We start from the raw sequence: 20,282 nt of genomic DNA on the forward strand, positions 1-20,282 counted from the left end.
CACGCTTGGCACGCACACGAGCACAAGCACACAGGCCAAGGGCTTGTCGTGTCTATTCCTGTCCTGACTCCTCTGCAGCTCCAGTTACTGTGCAGATCAATAGGGACAGGATGGAAGGAAAGGAGAAAAAAAAAAAAAAGAAGAAAAAGATATAGAAAAGAAAGACAGTAAAAATAAACCTTCAGCCCTGAAAGGAGAAATGCCACCTGACTGAGGTTGCAGGAGATGCAGACGGAGTGCAAAGCAGCAGCACCAGGAAAGGCCCTCAGGACTCACTTCATTTTCAGGTCCTGTCAATCTCTTGGGTCCCCACCAACCTGGCTAATGAAAGAAAGGAAGGCAGCAGAGTATTTCCCTTTTCTCCCTGTGTCCTTTGCTCCATCACTCTGCTTTTCTGCAGAGCTCTGCAAGGTTGTGGTGAGCAGTTTTCGTTGATGGGAAGCAGAGAGAGGTGAAGGATGAGTGTGCTTGGATGAGGTCCTGGGATGGCACTGCACCAGCATGAGGAACCACCCATTGTAGCCTGCCCTGACAGCAAAGCATTCTGCTCTTCCCTTCGCTATGAGCTGCAACTGGAGATGGACATCTCTCATTGTGTGCCATGGACAACCACCATGCACCACTGCTCCTCCATCCAGCCCTGGGCTGCTCTCATATGCAGGTCACCAGCTCCTCTGCACCCCAGCTGGGATCCTCTGGCTGTTTTTGCCTTTCTTCAGAATCATCTTCCCTCTCATCTCCTACGACCTCAGTGGTGAATCCCAAACGACACATCCTTTCCCTTCCTTCCACAGTTTGCATCGATTTCTCCTCTCTTCATCTCAATACTCCACCCCTTCTTGGACCGCACACAAGATTTAATTTGGTCTTAGTCCCTGCAAGTAACAGGCTTTGCTTATAGCTCGAATTAGATTGCTTTCCAGAAAAAAAAAGAAAAAAAAAAAAGGCCCTGCTTGCTGGTACTGGAATAACCACCAGAGCAGAGTGAATTCACACAGAGCTGCTCCACCTGAGCACTGGGGGTTCAGCCCAGGACAGCCATCAACTCCATCCCTGTCCCTCCTTGTCCTAGAGACCTCCAGGACCAAGCCAGCAAAGCCCAACTCCTCTCCTCCCAGCCTTGGCAGAAATGCAGCATTGCAGCTCCCATCAGGCGTTTGCACTGTTTGATTGCACTGGCCCAAGGGTGTGGGTGGATGTGGAGTCTCTGATGTCTCATAAGGGGTTGTGCCACCCCCACACCATGTTCCTCCCCTGTTCTCTTTGACTCTTTTCACAAAAATTTATTGGGGTTTTCTCTCTCAAAGCAACCTCTGCTGCTATAATAGGGTATGTGGTGAGGTTTGGACAGGGTGGGAAAGGAAAACACCTGACAGGCAGCAAGAGGCTCGGTTATGGGAAATCTCAGCATTGTAGCCAGGAACTAGAGATGCTGAAGGGACACCTTCTGCACAAGGCAGGCATGAAAGGCAAAGTGATCTGTGGGGACAGGCAGCTATGGGCCGTCACAGCCCCTACACCACACAGTAACAGCTCTATTTTACCACGTATCCTAAAGCATCAAGAATCCCAAATATACTGTGGACACAGCAATGAGTCCTTGGTTACCTGCACAGCACCTTTGAAGCTCAGAAGCCAAAGGTCCTTGCACAAGGGCATCTGATGTCACATCCTCATTTACAGCTTTCTGAGCTGAAATCTCTGCATCCCTTTAACAGCCTGAATTCTGACCAGCCCCAATGTCCAACCATCCACTCCAACCCTTCCTGTCTGCTCAGTGCTGCCTACCAGACGCTGCAGCTTTGCCACCAAGGAGCCACCATGCTTGGAGTCAAAGGGAAGGCAGCGTGCTGGCCCTGTATCTGCCTTTGCCTGCTTTGTGGCTGCTTGCTCAGCCCTTCCCGCTGCCCTTCCCGTCACCCCCCGCAGAAATAAAGGGCTCTTCCATCCCTTCCTCTCCCTTGGAGTGCAGTCAAAGCCAGCCTCAGCGGCACCTGCGGAACATTTCTGCTTGTGAGACTCAGAAGCAAACAGTTTGGAAGCAATACAAACGGCTCCTCTGTCGCTGTGGAGATTCTTGTTAGCAGTGGTGGGTGATGGGGAGATTTTTCCCCTCTCGCCTCTGAGTCTCACACAAGCTGCATCCACAAGCTGGATGGGAAATCAGCCATCTCGGCATTTTTCCACCTTACTTTGCTTTTTCGGTTGATGTCATAACATAACATATGGCACTGCACAGAGAAACGAGAAATAAAAAGCAGGAGAAACAAATCCCCTCCTGCCCAGCCCTGCCCCAGAGCTGGTGCTGGCTTTGGCCTCTCCCCAAAGCTTGTTGGCTGGAGCTGGGGCTGAGCCAGGATGATCCTCCTTGGACCAATGGAATTTAATGGGGAAAGCCTCATTCCTCCCCCCTCAGAGGGCATCCCTGGGGGTGCTTCATCCTTTCCCTGCAAAGACACATCTCTTTTATGACAATGATGCTGCCCTGGCTTGGGAAAGGGGATATTAGAGCGAGGAATGCTGATCATCTACCAGTTGACATCAACACTGGTGGCTTAGCTGTGCATCAGTAAACCTCTTGTCATCCCTCCAAGAAGAGATATACAAAGAAATACAGCGGCCATTACCTGCCGGTGACTTCAATGTTGGACACGGCGTAGAAGTACTTGTAGAGGTTCTCCCTCTGCACGTAGGTGCCCCCCAGCGCCGGTCGCAGCAGCCTCATCCTCAGGTCGGTCACGGTGAAGAAGTCCTTGAGCCCCTTGGCGCTCTCCAGCCTCGTGTACAAGTTGTCCATGTTCTTGAGGTCGGGGCCAGCGAAGATGGCGAAGCGGTCCCTCACCTCAAAGCGGACGGTCTTCTCCTTTTTGGAGCCCGCCCAGCGGGAATATTCCTCCGTGCAGAGGACCCTGTTGGCACTGGTGGTGGAAAGGTCCCGGACCCTCCGTGCTGGCATGCTGAAGGCCTCCATGCAGTCATCTGCGTAATACTGGTACGGGTGCCAAGTCCTCCCGTTGTCCAGAGACTTCTCCAACATCATAATGGTGGGACGGCCGTACTCAAAGGTGATCACGATGTCGTCCGTCAGCTCGATGCTCTTGTTCCAGGACAGAGTGATGTTGGCCAGAAGCGGTTCCGGGTACCGGCGCCACGTCACGCTCTGCCAGTATGTGGCCAAGCCTTCGTCCTCGCTGTCAAACATGAGCTTTGGTGGGTGGGCCAGGTCTGGGTTGGAGGCGTCGCACTCGTCACTGCACAGGTACGGGTTCTCCTGGAACAACAGCAACGGTCACGAGAAAAGGCAACACGTGGGCATCCCAGCCAGACCCTACTTGCCCCATTCCTGTTTTTTAGTGCTTTTGGTAAATGTTGACTGCTCAGCTAAGCTGTAGTATTGGAGGCCTGGCTCTGCGTGGGTTCTCTGCCCTAAGGACAGCTGAGCTGTTTCCTCTGATAGGTCCTTTGGGAAAGGGCCCATCAATTTGACACGGGGGTGATTTTCATAGAAAGTACTTTCCCTGACACAGTCCCTGAGAAACCTCATTTCAGCTTGGCCAAGTTACAAGCCTATGGAAGGCCATTTTCACGCCTGCTTGCTCACAAGAACAAACAGCTCAGCCCCCAGGCACAGCTGCATTGGGCACATCCGTGTCCCCAGTGGCTCCTGATAGCAGCCCCAGGCTCTGCGGGGCCCAGCACCACTGCAGGAGGAAGCCCCATCCCCCATCCACACTAAGGGCCCTGCAGAGAGCAGAGCTTTGTGCTCATTGCCCATGGGGATAGGCACTTCCTGAGGTGTGGTGCAATGGCAGAAAAGGTACAGCCATCCCATTATGCTCACAATGATATGCACTCATGTCCCCTTTTGCTCATATCCCCATTTCCTCGTGTCCCCATGTGCTGAACTGCACTGTGAGTGCACAGTGAATGCCATACATAGCAAAGTGTTTAAGGTTTGGAGGCACACATCAGGGTTACTTGGGCTACTGGGTTTATTGCTTGTGAACGTGTGAAAGCCCTTTGTGACAAGCTGGGGTCTCTCCTGCCCTTCAGCCCCTGCAGGGATGCATTATAGCAAGCATCAACCCCTGAAAAACTCTGCATGGCTCCACACTGCAAATCTTTGCATACAAAGCATCTCTTTGCTTCCCTCTCAGACCCAAACCTGGGCTGGGAGTGCACTAGGCTCAGCTGCAGCCAATGCCTTATCACACAGGAGGTGATAAAGCTGCTGGAGCTGACTGAGGTTGATGCCTGGAGGTGAGCAGCCTGCAAAGTGGTGGGGTCTGGTCTGGTCATCCTGAGCACAGCATGTTAACAAAGTAAGACTGAGAGCTGTTCTGTGGAGAGATGCTGCTTTGCCTGCGGTCCTGGCTGTGAATTTGCTTTGAGCTGTGAATCTTTTGAAACTCCAAGTGCTTGTGGTCTGCTTTTAGGGTATCTAGTGTGTGTCCTGGGCAAAGCAGAGAGTTTCTGGCTCCCATAAGTGGGTGTTCTCAGGTGCAGTGTGTACGTTGAATATGGACATTGATGTATGTCATGAGGTGCATTGGAAAATCTGGTCTTTGCTATCTCCAACTGGGCTACCAAAAGTACTGGGATCTACTTAGAGCTGTCTGTACCCTGAATCTGTAAAATGGGTTTCTCTGCCTAGACGTGGCTCAGAGACACATTAGATGAGAGCAAGCCTCCAAAAGCTCCAAAGGGTGTCAATAATTCTCCCTTGAACAGAACAGCAAGCAGCTGAGCTGTGTGTGAGCATTGGGCTCTCTGCAGGTGCATGGAGCAGCAGCTGTGGGCACAGGGGTCCTACAAGCAGCCACTGCCTTGCTTGGTGCATGTGCATGAGGCTGCCAGGGGAGGCAGCTGATGAAAAGGCACACTGTTCCCATCCCAAAACTGGGGAGATGCTGTCTGCAATGGGGGATGTTGACTGTGGGCTCTGGGCTGTGCTTGGTCCCCTCCTGCTGCAACACGCTGTGCTGGAGCAGGGAGTAAAAGAATTAGGTATTGACATATTTAATATGCTCTCCTGACTTGTCACATTCAGAGGAATTGTTTGCCTCTGCTAATGAGACACAGCTTCCTGCTGGGGGATGCGGCTGCCGCTTAGCACAGCTTTACGGTGGTTGATGGGAAAGGAAGAAAAACGCACCTCAGCTGAAGCTATGGGGGCTCTGAGTGCATTTCCTGTGCTGAGGCAACATATTGTGCTGCAGTATGCTTCTGCTGCAAATGTGGTCGTACAAATGGCTTAATAGGACGGCCCTGAAAAGGCCATCCCGATGCTCCTATCGAGGCTTTCTCTGAAGGCTCTTGGTAGCTGAGCTGCACAAGGGAAGGTGGAGGGGCTGTCCCTGGATGCTTTCTAGAACTGTGAAGGATGTTGTCAGCGGGCATGGTGGATTGGAGTTGGACTTGGTGATCTGAGAGGTCTTTCCCAACCTTAATGATTCTATGGCTTTGCAATCAAACCACAATGGCAAAACCTGGCCCAGAGCTGTGGCAATGGATGGTGGCATGGAGTGGGGCAGGTTTCGCAGGAGCAGCAAGGGGAAGCGATGGGAGTTTAATGAATGCAACGCGCCATGGTGCAGGCAGGGAGGAACAGAGCATGTCTCCCATCTGCTCATCCCAGAAAACAGAAAATGGAGGTGCACCATCCCTGCTGGCTCCTGTACACCCAAACATGTGCCTGCACATGGCTCAGCAGACAGCGAGCCCAAATTAGTCTTCAAGCACCCTGGGGTGGCACGTGGCTCCAATTACTGCTCAGTTGTAACAGGGCAAGCGTGGAAATAACCTCTAAGTGACAGTGCTGGAAGTTGGGAAGAGCCTCAAAAGCCACCGAGTGAGTCATGCCACCATGGCTTCCTCTGCTCAAATGAAGTGTTCCTTTTTGGTTTTTGGCTTATTGAAATGTCCTTCCTCCTTGGGATGCTCAATGCACTTTCTGTTGGTGGGGTGGTTTCGAGTCAGCCAGGAGGGCAGGGGGGAGCGGAAACAGATGGCCGTAATTTGGCTGCTCCGCCGGTCCTGGTAAGATCAGTTATAGCTCTGTTGAAACAATTCCAGGTATTATTTTAGAATCTGGTTTCCTTATCCAAGCCATGTGTCCTCCAAAGAATCTGTCCAAAGTCTCAAGATATTTACGTCTTCAATCTAAAAGTCAGAATGCATTAGCTAGGGAAACTTGGTCTTTGTGCGCTTAAAATAAAGCAGCTCACTTAGAGTCTCACGCTATTAAATCAGTCGTGAATGTCCTCACGGCAGCTGGATGCTGCAGGTCCCTAGCTCTGGCTGCTCTTTTCTTGCGTGTGCACCAAGGAGTGCTGCAGGATTTCTTCTCCTGAGCTCAGCCCAACTGGCAAAGCCCTGGGGAGAAGTGGCAAAAGCTGAGGGCGGGTTGTCACAGCCGTTGGCACCGTGGCAAGGGATGTGCCTCCAAAGAACAAACATCCTGGGGGTAGAGGTGGATGTCCCGTTGGGGGTGGCACATCTGGAGATGCCCCCATGCTGGTGACTGCAGCCCATGGGTTTCGTTTCCCATTTGTGCTCTGCAGAAATGCTGCACAAGGGTCCTTCTGAAGATGAGAGCAGGGATCTAGCTGGGGATTTCCTCCTAGGATTTCTTTAGAAATAAGATGTGTCAGGGGCAACAGGAATCCAGGGTGCTGAGAGGAGCTGCTTTCCACTCCGCCAAGAGAGAGGGAATGGGAAAAACAGCCCCACTCAAATCCTGCCTCCTTGCTAGGACTCTTAATGAGCGCACAAAGTTGTTTTGCTTTATTTTCCTGGCAGATAATGCCATTTTTAAGCCTCATAGCATGAAATTATATATTTTTGTAGGTGAAATTGCTTGATTAATCACTAAGCTGTTGAATATTTTAAACAAACCAGACATCTGTTGTGAATGGTGGAAGCTGGGCAGAAATAAAGCTGCAGCTTTTAGTAGATCTCCATGCCAAAGGGAAGCTAGGAAGAAATTACAACCACTAGCTGCACCGTGAAGAAAAGCAATAATAACATTAGTAATATTAAAGGCAGGAGAGGAAAGATTTGAACAATGAACAATAAAAGGACAATGTGAAAGTTTGTACTGCTCTTGTAACCCAGTATGAGCTTTCAGCTGGTGCCTTGGCCAGGGGACCCCACAGAGCTGCTGCTTTGCTGGGTCTCCTCTGCTCAACTGGGTTGGTGCTGAGGTGAAGACCTTTGCTAGAATCCTAGTCATGCTGGGATCAACCTGTCTTTAATTACAACCAGTATCCTAATAAGAATAATAGCAATGTCACACCAGATTGGAATAGCTCCAGATACTGTAACTTCATGTTTTCAGCTGGAGTGAGGAATCCTTGGCTTATCTCTAAGAAGATTTTTATCTGAGGGGAAGGAAATCAAATACCTTTCTTGGGCAGAAAGGTCCGTGCTGCCATGCAGTTTTCTCACGTGGTTACGTTGTATTCCTCCTTATGTTGTACTTTCCCCAAAAACTGGCTCTCAGAAAGCTCTCAGACCTTGACTGACTCCACGCTTTGTGCAAGAGCAGGGGATGGTTGGGCAGCATGAGCGCCCCTTCCACCACCAGCAGCATTAAAGACCCTGCGAAGGGGCTCCAGCTGCCTGTGGGCTGTGCAGATGGGACAAGCCTCTGGTGAACAGGTTCACCCATCAGCCAGGAGCTCTGGGCTGAATGTCACCTCCGCCCACCCGGTGACAATCCTCTCCCCGCCGCTCTCCAGACATCTTAAGGAGCTCTCAGGTGCATCCCAAGGTCTTTCAGCTCCCTGCAGCGTGCCTATGACCCTGCCTTTGATTTTTCAGCTTAAAGATGAGCTGATTAGGTTTGCATTGTCCCCACGTTGCCTCGCACGGCAACAAAGTGCTGGGGTTGGTATCAGATTTCCAACCAACCGACCCTGCAGAACGACCGCGTCGGCAAAATCCTGGCGTGCACCTGATTCCTTGCAAATGTCCCCACCGTGCTCTGATGCCACCGAGCTGCGGGTGTCCTGCAGGCCACCTGTCACCAGTGGGACTGGTGGAGGACAGGTCCCCGACCCACAGCAGCCCTGGGTGGCAGCAGATGGCCCAGCAGTGCTGATGGACGCCTCCTGCACGGCGTGTGCCGGGGGTGATCGCAGTGGGCGGAGGTGACATCTCTCTGTCCTCATCTCTCCGCGTGCAGATACCCAAAGTTTGATTTCGTGGCTCCCCTGTGGAGCACGGCGTCGGGTTTTGTTTGTGCTGTGGGATAAAGCTGGAAGGGAGGCTGCGGAGCATTTGTTGTCGTTTTGCTCTTTACGCTCGAGTTCCCTGATTAATCCCCGGATTAACGGCCCCATCCGCTGCTCCCCGCGGGCAGGCGGCCTCGTCCCAGCTGAGCGGCAACTGCCCTCATCCCCTGCACTGACACGGGGTTAAACCTGCTTTCTGTGTGATGTGTGCATTGAGTGACTTCCCTGTTTCTTTTTTTTTTTTTCAATATCTATTTCATGATGCAACCGCTTCCCAACCAGAATCCCATTTACACGAGGGGATATGTGGGATTGTCCTGAAGACGTTATTGGGCATTTCCATTCTCGCCACTCTTGACCTGAGGGGTCAACATCTCTGTCTGGATTTATGGAAAGACACGGTGATTTTTTGATCAAAGATAACATCAGTGGGTAATTAAGTCTTACGCTTCAGGGCACAAACCGTAACCTGCCAGTGGCCGGGATGCGACTCCCAGAGAACTGGAAATACTCACTGACAATTAATTTTCACTCTATTCGTGGGGGCTGGGAGGGATCAGAGGGGTGAAACAACCGTAATTAATTTACAGCGATTATTTCCAGCAGCTGGCAAGTGGCACAACTCAGCAGCAGCGATGTCTGGGAGCACGGAAATAATTGAGCAGAAATTATGAGGTGCTTCTGGAATGAGGCAGCCCCACACCTTACTGGGCTGCAGGCAGTGGTGACATCGAGCCCCATGTCCTGGGGGCTGCAGGTGGCCCTTAGAGGACAGAGCTTCTTGGCTCCAATGCACTGTATCCTGGTGCCAGGATCATTTTCTCATTGTAAAATGATGGGATGGTCTCCATTGGCTGGGACACCAAGGGGAACCTGTGCTCTGGTATCTATCCTCCCTGTCCTTTCTGTAGATTTAGGGGCAGGGAGGCTTGGAGTAGTTTATTCTGGCTTGTTAATGCCCTTCTGAGATCCTGGATTGACCACTGGACTCAGGCAGCCCCAGCTCATGTGTCTGCAACAACACAGCCCAACACTGGGGCAGACAAAAGAGGGGAGATGCGTAGCTGGGGATAAGGGGAGTAAGGGAATGTAGGGTGCATGGGGAGCACCTGAGCTCCTCCTACAATGATTGCCCCACATGGCAAGTGTCTACATGGGCACTGTGTGGGGATGTTGGCTTGCTGCCTCCCTTCCCCTAGCTGCCTGCAATGGGCTCTGCTTAGGGCAGGGAAGGCAAAAGGGGAGAAGAACGTCCTGGCTAACAAGCAGTTTCCTGTTTATTAGCAGGTAAAGACAGAGCTAGCATGAATTATTAATAGGGTGGAAATGGGGTCCCTCCACAGATCTGTGCTAATTCTGGCTCAGCCAAATGTCACTCCCTCTTCCTCCCCACTCCATCTTGCAGTGGTTGGGGGCATCGATTTCTCCCTCCCTTCCTTTCCACCCTCACATCTCAGGGTGTCAGAGCAAGGTCACCCCTGGGCGTTAGGACACTCTGCTTGCGGGATGCTAGATCCTATGAGTCAGCAGAAGCATCTGGGATTCAGAATCCCATGAGTCAGCAAATACATGTGGGATTTGGGATTCTGTGAGTCAGCAGAATGCACACAGGGTTCAGGATCCCATGAGTCAGCAGAATGTGTGCAGGATGAGCCCAGCCTGATGCCTTGCTGCATGCCTCTTTCCTTTGGCCAGCAGCAGACACACTGAGCAGCACGTTCCTTGCTCAAGGCTCTGCTGCTCCCTCGGGCCCATCTCTCTGCAAGAGAGAAGATGCAACCCGTGCTCACTGGCTGCTGCTCCCCTTCCCCCTCTGATCTGCTTCTGAATTCCAGAAGCATCTCATGCTTATTTCAGCCATGGTGTAATGCTGGAACAAAGGGGCTGTACTGCATCCCATCCCCTCATGGGGAAACTGAGGCAGGCAGAGAGTGGGGAGTGGGGTTTGGCATTACCCAGCACACCCTGGGCAGTTGAGTATTAGTTGCTCCTCAATTGAGCCTTAGTGTAAAGAGCAAGGAAACCTCAGCTCTTACCCCGTACTCTTGGAAACATTCCCCGTAGTCTCCTCAATACTCCCACGTGAAAAGGGTCTGCACCCAACTCTGGACAGCAGAGTGCAAAGGGAGGGAAAGGAAACTACTGCCCATTGTACACCAGGGCTGACCCCTGTCCCTTGCCCATCCTCATAGCAATGCTCACACACACAGATCCATTCACAGGCAGTAACGGATGAAAACTCCATTGACACAACAAACTCCAACCACCTGGCTGAGCTCAGCCCGTTGCAAGGGTGACCCATTGCAGGAGGACCCCAGCACAGCACTGGCATTCAGAAGTGATGGCAATTCCAAACCTATGGGGTGCCCTGAGCAGCCCCAGCTGCACTGCAGGGTCACTTTGGACCCAAACCTGTGTGTGCAGCCCAAATGTGGGTGATGTGAGGGTTAAGCAATGCATGGAAAATTCCACTCCTAAGCAGATAATCTGTGCTGGGTGCATACACACAGCACACAGCCTGGCCTCCTCCCATGGCATCGTTTGTGAGCGCTCCTTCATTCTGACCTGGTAATCCCTGCTGAGCTGTAATAACCCCATGCTGCAGAGCAGGGCCAGGCTCACTTTGGAATGGGGCTGCACTGTTGTTCCTTTGGTGGGTTTGCAGATTAAGGGGTGACTTCAAGCATGAGATCCACCAGCAAGGTGCGGAGCTGGGGGCCCTCAACCTGCAGACGTGGGCATGCATGCATGGATGCACAGGTTTAACCTTGGTGACTCCTTTTAGCTCGCCAGGAGCTGCAAGCTTTGCTTTTCCCAAGGCACATCCCTGCAGGCTGTCTGTGAATCCAGTTGCCCCATCCCGTCCTGTGCCCTGCTGCAGCAAGGGCTCTGTGCACAACCAGCCCCTACCAGCAGCATGGCAGCGACCTGTTTGCTGGACCCGGAGTGCATTATTGATTCAGGACTCAGAAAACGCTTAGGAAGTAGGAAAAGTGTCCTGCTCTCTAAAAGCCTGAGCGCCTTGCGAGCTCAATACATGCAGCCTTTGCAGAGAGGCTTGCTACGCTGCCATTAATATTTTATTCTGTAAGAGGTCCGGGTAGTTTGAATGGGGGAGGGCAGAGCTGAGTGTTGGGGGTGGGAAGAGTGAGGAACAGAGGTGCTGTTGCAGTGCTCTGATGCGGGGGGAGCAGAGCATGGTGCTGGGCAGCCCTGCACCCGCACTACCTGCTGCCTGGGCTCCTGCTGCATGGAGCATTCCCCTCACTTTTGCTGTTGTATGCAAAGCATACAACATTTGGTTGTTTCATGCTATGCTTAAGCAAAGCTCTTCTTGAGAGCAGCTCAGTCTTTCTCATCCCTTTCAAGGTGGGAGTAAACTTTCTGCTCGCTGTACCAATTAAATCTACCTGACAGTCTGGGTTCTATCACTGAGCCTTTTCCATCAGCACGTTGAAGTGACTCTTGTTAGGAAAGCACCATCCTGCTATGCAGCGTGATGAATCCCGAATCGGGCATTTAAGGGAACTGCTGCAGACTGGGGGGGAAGAAATCCTGTTTGCTCAGCACTCTCTAATTTGAAGCTGAGCCTGTATTCTCTTGTTTTCTGGAAAGCCTCTGCTTTTGTAACACTGAGATCCTGCTGCACTGGAATGGCCTCTGTGGCAGCATGCAATCTGTTGGGCAGCAATGCTGTGTGGCCCAGGGGTCTGACCCTGAGGGCAGGGAGCTGCTGACCCAGGTTGCAGAGGTGCTCTGTGCAGAGCCCTGGTGCTGGGGAGTCAAAAAGGGGGGGGGGGGGGCCGGACAGGACCGAAAGGCACCAGTCCTCCTCCTGTGCTGCAAAGGAGTGAAGGTGTGGGTCAGGGAAGCTTTGCAAATAGCAGCAGTTCCCAGTTCCAGGCACTCCTTCAAGGAGAGGGGTGGATTTTCCAGATGTTGTGTTCATGTTTTGGAGTACTGAGCGGGAATGGGGCCCCTGCACTGCACAGATGTGACAAAGAAGCAGCATCCCATCCCTGACTGAGGGGTCATTTTAACACCTGGGAGTGGATTTCCTGTGCTGCTGAGAGTTGGCATTGAGGCTCAGCGATTGTCCCCAGCACCATGCAGGGAGGGCACAGCCAGCTCTGAGTCCGGCCCTGCTGAGACCAAGGGTGGGCTGATTCACTGCAGGGGAAGAACATCCACTTCTCCTGGAAGGGATTTTCCTTTCCCTCATCCTGACTCCTGGGGTGGCTGCGGAGCTGAGAAGTCCAAGGAAAGAGCTCCTGTGCTCAGAAGTTTGTCTGCTTTTTCCAATTTTAGCACCCTGTTTAGTAAGAGAAATAGCTTTTAGCACAAGCCTTATAAGCCCGTGTCATTCAGAAAAGTTTAGCTAAGAATTAAACTAAACGTCAGCCTCGACTCAATGTGTAATGAATAAATAAAGCCTCTTCCTTTCATGTAGCCATGCCAAAGTCAACGAGCCCTATTAGCTGATGAAACAATGCTGATGCTAAATAAAAATACCTCTGACCCATCGATATGGGCTGAGAGCTCACCCTGCATCAAAGAGCATCGACTGAATGAGAATGCCATCCCCACACCTGGGAATAACTGCTTGATCTCCCAGAACTGCCACGGGACAGTTGATGCCAACACCTCTGCTGTTTTCCCACTTTGCTTTCGGAGGTGACTTGGAATGCCTTCGAGCTTTTGTTTCCTTGTCTGTCCCTGCCCTGTCAGGAGTGAAGGCACGATGCAGTTTCCAGGTGATGCTGCCAAAAGGGTACTGACATGGCCAGGGGACAGCTCAACAGATGGGGACAAATCAAAGCTCCCCATCTTAATGAGCAGCAAAACACTGAACTGCCAGAACAGAGCAGCCCAATGCGACCAGCAATTGCTGCAAAAGAGAGAAAATGATCCTTCAAACAACTCTCACATCCCCCCACACCTCCTGGAGCAGAATGTGCTGGGGGCTGTGTAATCCCCTATAGGCATAGCTGGGAAGTTCAGAGCCCCGGGGGATCCTGGTGCTCCCTCCAGCCATGGGTTCATTGCCCACCTCCTTTCTGGCACTGTGTGTCTGGGTGTCTTTTTGTTTTGATTTCAGTTGTCTGAGCAGCACAGCCATCCTGTGGGGCTGTGCTTAGGGTTAATTCTGAGCAGTGCTGGTTTAAGTTCACAGACAGCACCCTGCTGTTTTGAAAGCCACTAAGAAAGCAATAGTCAGCCTAAGAAATTCTCTGCTGGACAGCTGGGCTCATATGGGAGCTCACCTGTTATGGGACTATAATCAAAACACAAAGGGAATTGATAACAGGACAGGGAGAGGCAGTGGAGCGGGCTGCAAAATAACAACCAATGCTCTTTGTTTTCCCTTTTCTCAAGGAATCTATTGGGATTCTGCTGTGTTTTCTGCCCCAGTGCCAGGCGGGGACAGGGAGAGGTGAATCCATGTTGTGTGTTGGTGCAGCTCTCACTCACAGCCGTACGTGGTGTGTGTGCGTGGTGCAGCATGTGCTGTCATACACTGCGAGGAAATGCTGCTGGCACCCAGAATAGAAGGGTTTCAGCTGGATATTGACTGAACAAGGGGAGGCAGAGAGCTGATCCTGAGTAGTGGCTTTTACTGGAGGAGGGCAATAGAGCTGAAGCCCCGAGCAACATCAGCCAGGGAGTTTGCAAACAGCAAGCAAAGCAGAAAGCGATCTGTTGTTCATCTTTCATCCTTCTGCAGACAAATAAGTGGAAGTCCGGACTGCCCTACCAAGAGTTAACAGTTCTGTTGGCATCCTTGGGCTTAAGCTTTTCTTTCCAATGATCTTTTAAAAGGAAAAGCTGCTGCTTTGCTGGAATTAGGGGAAACGGCGCTGGTTTCAATGAGCCCCCACAGGTTGGGCAGAATGGGGTAAATAGTGGTGACGTGGTGATGGTCTCCGTGTTCAACATCCCACAGTGTATCAGAGCTTTCCTCTTGGTTTTCATGGGGAGCCCTGAGTTGGGGGACTTTCCCAGGGGGAAACTGAGGCATAGGGTGTACAAACCTGGACAACGCTGGCAACAGAAAGTTGGCCTCCTTTCCCTCTTGCACTGCTAACTGCAGTGTGGTGCTTCCCCAGCACCCCTGGCTTGGTGCCCCCCATGGATGCTCTCCCTGCCCTGGGGGCTGAGTTGTCACCACTGGCAGTGGGAGGGGATGCTGTGGCCACGTTACTGCACTCTTCTTTGACCTCTGAACTCTTTTTACCAATGCAAAGCCTTGTGAATTATAAATCAGGTGCTCCTGCTGAGCTTTGTGGTGCACGGAATGAAATGCGATGATTAATATTTAAGTGAAAATAAGTTAAAAGATTTTAACTACAAGGGCAAGTGTCTGTCAGCGGGCTTTTTTCACGTAGGGCAAAGGCAGAGCTGGGGTTTGGGGACATCAGTGGACTGAAGCCACTCTGAGCTCCCCATGGGTACCACACAGCCCCGTGCGGGTGTTACTGGCACAGTGCCCCAGGTTTGGCAGCTTTTTGGGGTGGGTCAGCAGTGACATCCCAATCAGCTGTGCCCATCCCTGGAGGTGCCTGAGGCCAGGCTGAGTGGGGCCCTGGGCAGCCTGAGCTGATGGGAGGCAACCAGCCCATAGCAGGGGGGTTGAAGCTCAATGATTTTTAAGGTCCCCTCCAACCCAAGCCATTCTGCGATCTGTGCTCGCCAAAGTTCAGGTGATGCACTCACTGTTGGGTGGGTATGTCTGAATCTCAGACCCCACCACCCAAACCAGTCCACTACTTCCCACCACCCGACCCTGCTCAGTGTGACACCAACATCACCGCCCATAGTGAAGGTGTCCCTCCAGCAGCACCCAGCAGGATGCTCTTCCTGGCCACCCGCACGCAGTCCCATCTAGCAAGGAGGGAAATACTTACATGAGTGCAGAACCTCTCCGGAGGGTCCCCACATGTGATTCCTGCCGGATCCACTCTGACCGTCACGTAATCCTTCATCCTCATGGCCCTGGGCTGACACGCGTAGAACTCCCACGACGGGCCGTCGTCGGTGGTCACCCAGGACTTGCAAATGTCATACTGTCCCATGGCCAAGGGGAGACGGTGCAGGAGGAGAGCCAGCAGGTACAGCATGGCAGCTGCGGCCGAGCGTGAGTGCCCTGGGCTGGGGACGTGCTGGGAGTCCAGGGGGAGGCGGCTGCTGGGCTAGGGGGTGCTCTCAGGTTCAGCATGGAAACTCCTCATTTACAGATGGTCCGCTCTAGGGAGGTCAGGGCGAGGACAGGAGTGATCCCACGTTGCGTTCGGCTGTGGAAAGTTTCTCTCTGCACTGAAGCCAGATTTGCAGATGACTTGCTTGGGAAAGTTTTGGCTGGGATTGTTGCTCAGTGGTCAGAAGTCTTCCTTAACCTCATCTTTTTTTTTTTTTCTTTCCCCTCTTTTGTCGTATGAAAGAGCTTCCAAATCAGCATGAAAATATCTAGAGGTGACTCCAGTCAATCAATAGAAAGATCAAGTTCTGAGTCGCTGATGAAATTTGATAGGAGCAAATTGGAGAGGCTGCGGGATGGTGCTGGATCAGGTGTTCCTCGACCTTCCTGTCTGCTGCAAACGCGTCGCTGGGTAGAGCGCCTTAAACTGTGGGTCTGCTTTGACAGTTATTGGGGCTTTGGGACGTTAATGTGTCAAATTACCATAGCGTCTGAGAGCTGGCAGAGAGGAGCTTTGGGGCTACAGTCCCCTTCTCCCAAAGGGTGACGGGGTTGGAGCCGCTGTGTTGGTTGGTGGCATCGGTGGGGTCTGCGCGATGGGCAGCGCCGTCCTCTGCTCCTGTGGCGCTGGGAGCCACCGCGAGCAGTTTGTCTGTCTGTTCGCCCGTCTGTCCGCCTGTCTGTGTCTTCTGGCAATGGAGCATCGGGTTCCCAAGCCTTCAGCTGTGAGCCACGCTGCTACCTGAGGTCTGGTCCCTCTCTCATGGTCAGAGCGAAGCGGGAATTCATTAGCGGGCTGCACCTGCAAATTGAAAGACAAATGAGCTGGGAGGGAGAGGGGATGCATCTGGAGCAATGAGGCCAGAGGGTCCCATGGGAAACACAGCCCTCAGCTGGCTCTGTGATCCCAGACACACGGCGGGGTCTGTAAAAGGGAGATATACAACTTTAATAAAAAGAAATCCATTGTAAGATGCTTATGGCTCTTCTGCTGTTTGGGAGGTTGGAAGGAGAGCTTCCCCCGCTTAAGGTATCTGATTTTAATGGCAGCTGGACAACAATAGCCCTAATGAGTCTTCAAATAATATCAAGAAATAGCTGGAGGTCATTAGAAGATGGAGAATATGCAGACACAGACCGGGGACAGACAGAAAATTGAATGTCTTGAGATAAGCAAATAAATGTGACAGCTGGGGAAACGCATCCACAGTCCAACATCCCCACATATGATTTATCTGAACAATAACGTTTAATAAAAAGCAATTTAAAGTCCTAATAACACTTAAGGTTTACCCAATACAAGGAGCAATGACCTTCTCAGTAGTCATTTCAGGTGAAAACAACAATTCTGCAGTTTTGTTGTCTTTCCACTGGAGCTATACGAATCTTTAGTCATTGCAAAACCAAATGACAAAGAACTGAAAAAGGAGAGCAGAACCCTCGGCCAGCAGTGGAGAGAAAGCATCATAGGAGAGGTGGGAGGCAGACATCCAGAGCAGAGACTTGGCTCTTGGTAATTCCCTCTCTATTGGCTCCTCCAACTTTTCTCCCACAGTTTGGAGGTGTCTCCTCCATTCAGCACCAGTTTGCTTTCTCACAAAGCTCACCAAGGCTCAGAGGCTCCAGGTTAGCGGGTGCATCGATCCACGCTAGGGGGATTCGTAGTGCTGTGCCACTGCCCCTCTTTCCCCCAATCTTTGGTTGAGAGATCTCTGATTGAGATGAATGAGTTCAGAAGGGAGCAGCCATCTCTCATGCTTCATCGCTGGCTCTCAAAGAAGAGCCTATTACAAACGCATTGGACCTGAATAAACTCCCAAAGAAAGAATAGACTGGCTGCTATTTTTACATCATGAGTAAATGTAGTAAAAATATGAAAGCGGCGTGACAGAGTGTTTAGAAGTTCCACTGACATCAGAGCTGTCTTTGCAGTTAAAATAAGTCAGCTCCTCATTATTACATCCAAGCAGTCCCAGCCAAGCACCCAACAACTGCAGCATGTGAGACTTCAGCCCTGGGATGCAGCGCCTTTAATGAGGGCTCCACCGCTGGTTCGTTTATGGATCTATTTTCATAGCCGTAAAACCCTATTTTGCACTTGAACGGCTGTCAGGGAAGAACCCAGGAAGAGAAGATCTATAATATCTATTAGTTTCTTGTTACGCTTGCTAAATGTTGTAGGTTCCCCGGGAGGTAATTTGCCTGGGAATTGAGAGGCGGTCAATGACACGGGCACGCGGTGCAGCGCTCCGACAGCACCGACCCTCTGCAGAAATAGGAGCGCGGGGCGGCCCCGAGATGAGCCAGCACACCCCGATCGGGGGAGAGAGACTTTCTGACCCGAAGGCTTTGCCCTGCTCGCCTTGGTTTGGCACCGAGCAAATAAATCTTTGCCCGATGATATTAAGAAACTGCAGTTCGTGGGAACAAATACAATCAGTGCTCTCTGTTTTCTTTGAGGCGTCTGCAGCACTCGCAGGGGACTGATAGCCAGAGTATTAAAAACACAAAATGAGATTGTTTCTCGGCTGAGCTGGTTCCTTGTTTTTCTTTCTTTTTTTTTTTATTGTTATTGGATTAACACCCAATTGAAATCAAGAGACAGCGCCGAGCAACAACTGAGCTGCTCTGGAATTAAGGACGCAAAAGTAAACTCAACGGAGGAGTCCTCAGTTTCGGAAGTTGCCTCGAAAATAAAACCCAGCCGCCGTCCCCACCGACCCCAGCGCCGACGGAGCTCGGCTGCGCGTCCCTCCCCGTCCCCGCGATGAGAGCCCTTCCCCGCATCCCCCGCAGCGGGGTTGGGAGCACCGCTGTGACGGAGCTGTCGGAATACGGCAAAGCTCAGAGGAGCGCCGCGTTCCCCGAAGGAAAACCCGTGCAATTTCCCTTACGGCAGCCGCGCTCCTTCACGCGGTTGTGCCTCCCGACCAAGCGATGCCACGGGGTTCATTGCGCCTTACGAGAATTCGAGGTTTGGGCTTAAAAAAAAAAAAAAAAAAAAAGTGGGGAAAACGGGAAACGTGCCGCGAGCATCTGCGGCTTTGCATCTCAGCTGGAAACTCCGAAGCGGAGAATCCGAAGCTGATCTCCCTCCGCCCGTTCCGTAGGGGCGAGGCGCTCCCGCAGGGCGGGGAGAGGATGGGGGTGAGGGGACCGCGGGGGGCGGCGGTGGATCTCCCGTCCCCGCATCCACAACGCAGCTCTGCGGGGCCGCACCGGGCGCAGCCCCCGCTCCCCACCCCGCGCCCCCCAACTTTCAGCGCTTACCGGGGGGTTCTGCGGCTCGGGGCTCCCGAGGAGCGGCCAACTCCGGGGTCGGGCCCCAAGGGCGGGCGGCCGGGAGCTCGTTGCGGTGCCCGGCTCCCCTCCCAAGTTAATGCCGAGGCTGAAATCCCGTTTGTTATCACTTTCACAATCGGAGCTTTTATCTCCGTGCCTGATCCGGACTGCGTAACTTCCTCTGTGCAGCTTTAGCACACACCATCCCACCGGCGAGCAATGTGCTTCTTAAAGGTGCAGGGAGGAAATGCGGGCGGGGAGGGGAGGGAGGAGGGAGAAAAGCAGCCGGGGAAGGGGAGGCTGTGAGCGGGGGGGGGGGCCGGAGGGGCTGCGGGATCAGCGCGGTGCGGGGCTGGAGAGCGGCGGGCGGGGAACGGAGAGCCGAGAGATGATGGAAGTGGCTGTGCTGCTCCTTTTCCTTCTTTTCCCCCCACCTTTTCCTCTTTTCTTTTTCCTGCCTTTTTCCCTCTCCCTCCCCCCTTTTCCTTCTTCCCCCCCTTTTCCTTTCTTTCCCCTGCTTTTTCGTTCCCCCCCCCTTTCCTTTCTTTCCTCCCACCCCTTTTCTTTTTAAGAAATAATAATCATGAGATCATGTTTTCTCGAGGAACAAGCTGTAGTCACGAGGGTTTTCCCCACACGTGTGAGATATCCACGCTGTGTCCCGAATATTTTGGGGAGGTTCTGCTGGCGGAGCTGCTGTAAGCGAGGCTGCGTGTGCTGGGGAAGAGGGGGTGGTTGGAATTAATAGGATAAACAAAGCAGGGACTCGGGGATGGGGAAATCAGATGGCTGGGAAATGCTTTGGTAATGATGGAAATGCACTCTGGGATTTAACGAAGCTGGGTTTCCTTTGGTAAACGTGCAGGTCTGTGGGGTTTGGCAGTTCCTTCCAGCACAGGGCACGACTGCTGTGGGTGCTGCTCAGGAAAGCAGTGGCAGGTGGAGATCTCAATCCACCCGTGCCAGATTCTGCCCTATGAAATCCAATTCCACCCATGCAGATGCTGCTGGGGGGGGTCATTCCTACAGGTTTTCACATACAGATGGATAAATGGCAATCTATTTCTGGGGAGGAAAACCAAAGAACCCTGCTGTCCCCTATGTACATGACCACCAAAAAATGAAGGTTCTTTCCCAACCAATAATTCAATAATTTCTAAGCCAGAAAGTGCATTGTCCAACCTGCATGTGGTTTGCAATCTCATTGACTCAGTGTTACATTACATGATTTACTTTGGCTCGCTGCTCTGAGGTCTTTCTATGGCTTTTCCTGTTGAAGAGTCCCTGGAAAACACACAGACCACCCTGGGAAACGTTTCCCAAATACTGGAGCAGAAGCAAGAGGTAGGAAACGATGGAGCACACCCTGACTGTGGCTCAGCCTCAGTGCTGAGGTATGGGACGGTCTTTACCTGAAGGACTGTGATCTGGATCCATCTCCACTCCAGCCATGACACAGACACTTTCTACATGTTATTTCTTTATTTTTTTTTTCCTGTAAACACTGTATGGTAGTGAGAAACATTAGCTGGGAATTCAGGGTTGGAGAATATTCCCGGATTTCACTT

General features: G+C 52.1%; 1 protein-coding gene across 2 annotated transcripts in view; it reads right to left on the bottom strand.

The window, feature by feature from the left end:
* Positions 1–18,795, bottom strand: part of NTNG2 (netrin G2) — a 39,580-nt gene extending 20,785 nt beyond the window's left edge. For both annotated transcript variants that reach the window (XM_042879042.1, XM_042879043.1), the window contains exons 1-3: positions 18,703–18,795; positions 15,143–16,234; positions 2,628–3,271 (exon numbers count right to left, since the gene is read on the bottom strand). In XM_042879042.1, coding sequence (XP_042734976.1) covers positions 2,628–3,271; positions 15,143–15,355 — 857 coding nt within the window. In that variant the 5' untranslated portion in view covers positions 15,356–16,234; positions 18,703–18,795. The remainder of the gene's footprint in view (positions 1–2,627; positions 3,272–15,142; positions 16,235–18,702) is intronic.
* Between the last annotated feature and the right edge of the window lie 1,487 nt (positions 18,796–20,282).

This window comes from Lagopus leucura, unplaced genomic scaffold (assembly GCF_019238085.1).
Source record: "Lagopus leucura isolate 7727_CA_CO unplaced genomic scaffold, USGS_WTPT01 Super-Scaffold_100022, whole genome shotgun sequence".
Lineage (NCBI taxonomy): Eukaryota > Metazoa > Chordata > Aves > Galliformes > Phasianidae > Lagopus > Lagopus leucura.